This window comes from Terrapene carolina, unplaced genomic scaffold (genome assembly GCF_002925995.2).
Source record: "Terrapene carolina triunguis isolate 2854851 unplaced genomic scaffold, T_m_triunguis-2.0 Scaffold22128, whole genome shotgun sequence".
In the NCBI taxonomy this organism is placed as follows: Eukaryota; Metazoa; Chordata; order Testudines; family Emydidae; genus Terrapene; species Terrapene triunguis.
The window spans coordinates 1-3,350 of record NW_020686479.1 but is presented as its reverse complement, the minus strand read 5'-3'; the positions used below and the strand labels follow the sequence as shown (position 1 = coordinate 3,350).

Sequence of the window (3,350 nt, the reverse complement as noted above, 5' to 3'; positions counted from 1 at the left end):
CGTGTTAGTCTGTATCAGCAAAAACAACGAGGAGTCCTTGTGGCACCTTAGAGACTAACAAATTTATTCGGGCACAAGCTTTCGTGTGCTAGAACCCACTTCATCAGATGCATGGAGTGGAAAATACAATAGCAAGTATATTTATACATAGTACATGAAAAGATGGGAGTTGTCTTACTAGGTGGGAGGTCAGTAGAGACTGATACAGGCTTTGCACTTTGTCAAAGAAATATTTCTGCGTTGCTTGTCTCAATTTTAGGTTAGTTTGTATGTCTCCTTGTATCAGTTTAGGTTGTACCAATGTTGATGTAGTCAGTAACTGGGTCCTTAGACGTCTTCCCATGAGGAGTTGAGCAGGGGATCTCATACCTCCTATCGGTGTATTCCAATAGTCCAGCAGGCTAAGATAGGGATCTCTGTTAACCAGGCTAGATTTTTTAAGAATCCTTTTTACAGTTGGAACTGCTGTCAGTCATTCCATTTGATTGTGGGAACAATGGACTTCAAGCTTTGTGAATCAAGTCCCATTGCTTTGCAAAAGTTTTTAAGTCTCTGGCACAAAACTGTGGTCCATTGTCACTAATGAGTTCTTCAGCTATGCCATGCCTTGCAAATATAGACCTGCGATGTCTGATGACAGACACACTTGTGGTGTCCTGAAGCAAGCAGACTACTAAGTATTTGAATATTAATCAGCCAGAATAAGATAATCTGCACCTTGAATCTCAACTGTCCATGAATAAATGGTCCCCCGTGTCAACAGGCAGTTTTTGTCTCACTTCCCCATCTGGCTGTGTCACTGTGAGCAGTGCTACTGTCATCGTCCCACACCTGACAGTAATAATCAGCCTCGTCCTGCGCCTGGGCTCCAGTGATGGTTAACGTGGCTGTTTTACCAGAGCTGGCCCCAGAGAATCGCTCAGGGATTCCGGAGGGTCTCTCACTATCCTTATATATAACGAGTACGGGGGCACGGCCAGGTTTCTGCTGGTACCAGCTCACATAGTATTTGTCAAACTTTTCTCCTGAGCAGGTGAGCTGAGCACTTTGTCCTGGAGACACAGACACTGCAGGCGGCTGAGTCAGCACGTACTGGGCGAGAGAACCTGAAACAGGAGGAGAAAACATGGGAATAAAATCAGGATGATTAAAGCTCTGGGCCAGCAGCCTGGGGAACCAATGGGAGAAATGGCTCTAAAATCAAAGACCCCTTTGACTGAAAGACTGAGATAAGCCCCACTCCCCTTGCAGCACCTGAGCAGTAAGTGAGCAGCGCGAGGAGCAGAGGGGCCCAGGCCATGGTGGGAATCCAGATGAGCTCGGCTTCCTGAGGCAAACGGGTCTGTGGCTGGGACCCTCCAATTCTCTCTTAAATCCCCAGCGCTGGAGAATGGCCCCTTCATGCAAATCTGCTCCCTGCTCATTGGCTGCGTCTGGCACCTCCCTCCCCTCAGAGACAGCTACTGACAGACCCAAGAATTGTTTTGTTTTTTCCATTTGCAAGGAAAAATGAAGCTTATCTAGGGGGTGAGGGGCTCCGAAGTGCTGTGTCGGCTCAGACCGTTACCGTTCAGAGCACTCCCTCTGGAGTGAGGCGTCTCCAATGTTGTCTGCCTGGCCTTGCAAAGCTAGCTGGGTTTCCTGTCATGACCCTGACCCACAGTGTTTTCCAGCTGCAAGAAACTATGGCTTGTTTGGGGCTGTGTTTGGTGCGATGGCTTTTGAGACTTGCTGGCGGTGCAGGTTATGCAGGTGTCTCTGAGAGGTGTGTAGGGTGACCAGATAGCAAGTGTAAAAATCGGGACAGGGGGCGGGGGTGGGAGGTAATAGGAGCCTATATAAGAAAAAGCCCCCAAAATCGGGACTGTCCCTATAAAATCGGGACATCTGGTCACCCTAGAGGTGTGGCTGGTGTGGACTGATGGCTTCTGGGACTAGCAGCTGCTGCCTGGGGCGTGGTGTTTGCATGGGATTTGGGAGTGGACAATATGGCTGCCGCTGAGTGGTGGACGTGTGGCTGGGTGGTTTTGGTGCTATTGGAAGATGCTGCTGAGGGATGTACTCCTGGAAAGGGATGGGGGAGGGGCTGCAACCCTTCTGCACTGCACACTGCTCAAGGGAAATTCACTGAAAGATGGTGAGGAACCAGCTAAGGATACTGTGCGCAATGGGGCCCATGGTGAGCGAGGCCGCTGCTCCTGGCGGCTTTTAGTGGCTTTCCCTGCAGAAGGACGTGGTCTGGGCAGCGGGACGGGAATGTGGCAGCAGACGAGGGAGAGAATTTCTGCTTCTCTCCCCTTAGCTTCCCTCTCCCGGTTAGAGCAGCCACTGGGTTTTGGTGATCTTGTCATGACCCTCCAGCCGTTCCAAACGAGACTGCCAGTCTGAGCCCGCTGCTCCAGGGCGCTGGGAGCAGAGAGGGGAGTGGGGTGGCTGGGGTGTGAGAAGCTAAAGCACAGTGTCCTCCAGGTCACATTAGAAAGGGGAAAGTTGTTGGAGTATGAAAAGCCCCAACCCCAGAGATGTCTCTATCCCAGCAGTTTGTAGACTGACCCCTGTGCACTGCTGCTCTAATCCAGACTCCCAGCTCCAGGACTGGATAGGTGAAGAGCTCCCTCCGGTGGTCGTTTCACAAGAGCTCAGGCCCTACATGCTGAGCTCATGGGAACCAGGGCCGGCTCCCCAGGCACCAGCTTGCCAAGCAGGTGCTTGGGGCTAGGGTGACCAGATGTCCTGATTTTATAGGGACAGTCCCGATTTTTGGGTCTTTTTCTTATATAGGCGCCTATTACCCCCCACCCCCTGTCCTGATTTTTCACACTTGCTTTCTGGTCACCCTACTTGGGGTGGCCACTCTGGAGAGGGGCGGCACGTCTAGCTATTCGGCGGCAATTCGGCGGACGGTCCCTCACTTCCGCTCGGAGCGAAGGACCTCCTGCCGAATTGCCGCCACCGATCGCGATCGCGGCGTCTTTTTTTTTTTTGCCGCTTGGGGCGGCAAAAACCCTGGAGCCGGCCCTGATGGGAACGCTGTCCCCTACTGACTGTCTCACAGCTGCAGGGAACATCGGTGTACAGTTGTTTCCAACATTCACGCTGTTCCTTGTCAGGGTGTTTGTTCTTCTCTGCACTGATCACGTCACCAGCCTGCTCACATCTGTGGAAGGGATTATTCCGCTACTTAGGCAGTTGCACCTGCCTTGATGAGGATTGACACAGCCCAAAAGAGGGAAGCCACCCCCTCCCAGTAGGTGTTTGTATTGTTGCCTCTTTTAGTAACACCAGTGTCCCTTTTCTGACACCAGTATCAGCCCTTTGTGAGCCAGGGGAGATGTTTGGGCCTTGCAGGC

General features: G+C 51.9%; 1 gene segment (V, D, J or C); it reads right to left on the bottom strand.

Moving 5' to 3' along the window:
* Positions 1 to 779: 779 nt before the first annotated feature.
* Positions 780 to 1,300, bottom strand: LOC112125362 (the record flags this gene model as incomplete). The annotated part of the segment is given in 2 exon segments: positions 780 to 1,106; positions 1,255 to 1,300. Coding segments are annotated over 2 exon segments (373 nt in total), but the record flags the coding sequence as incomplete, so codon positions are not given.
* Positions 1,301 to 3,350: the final 2,050 nt, after the last annotated feature.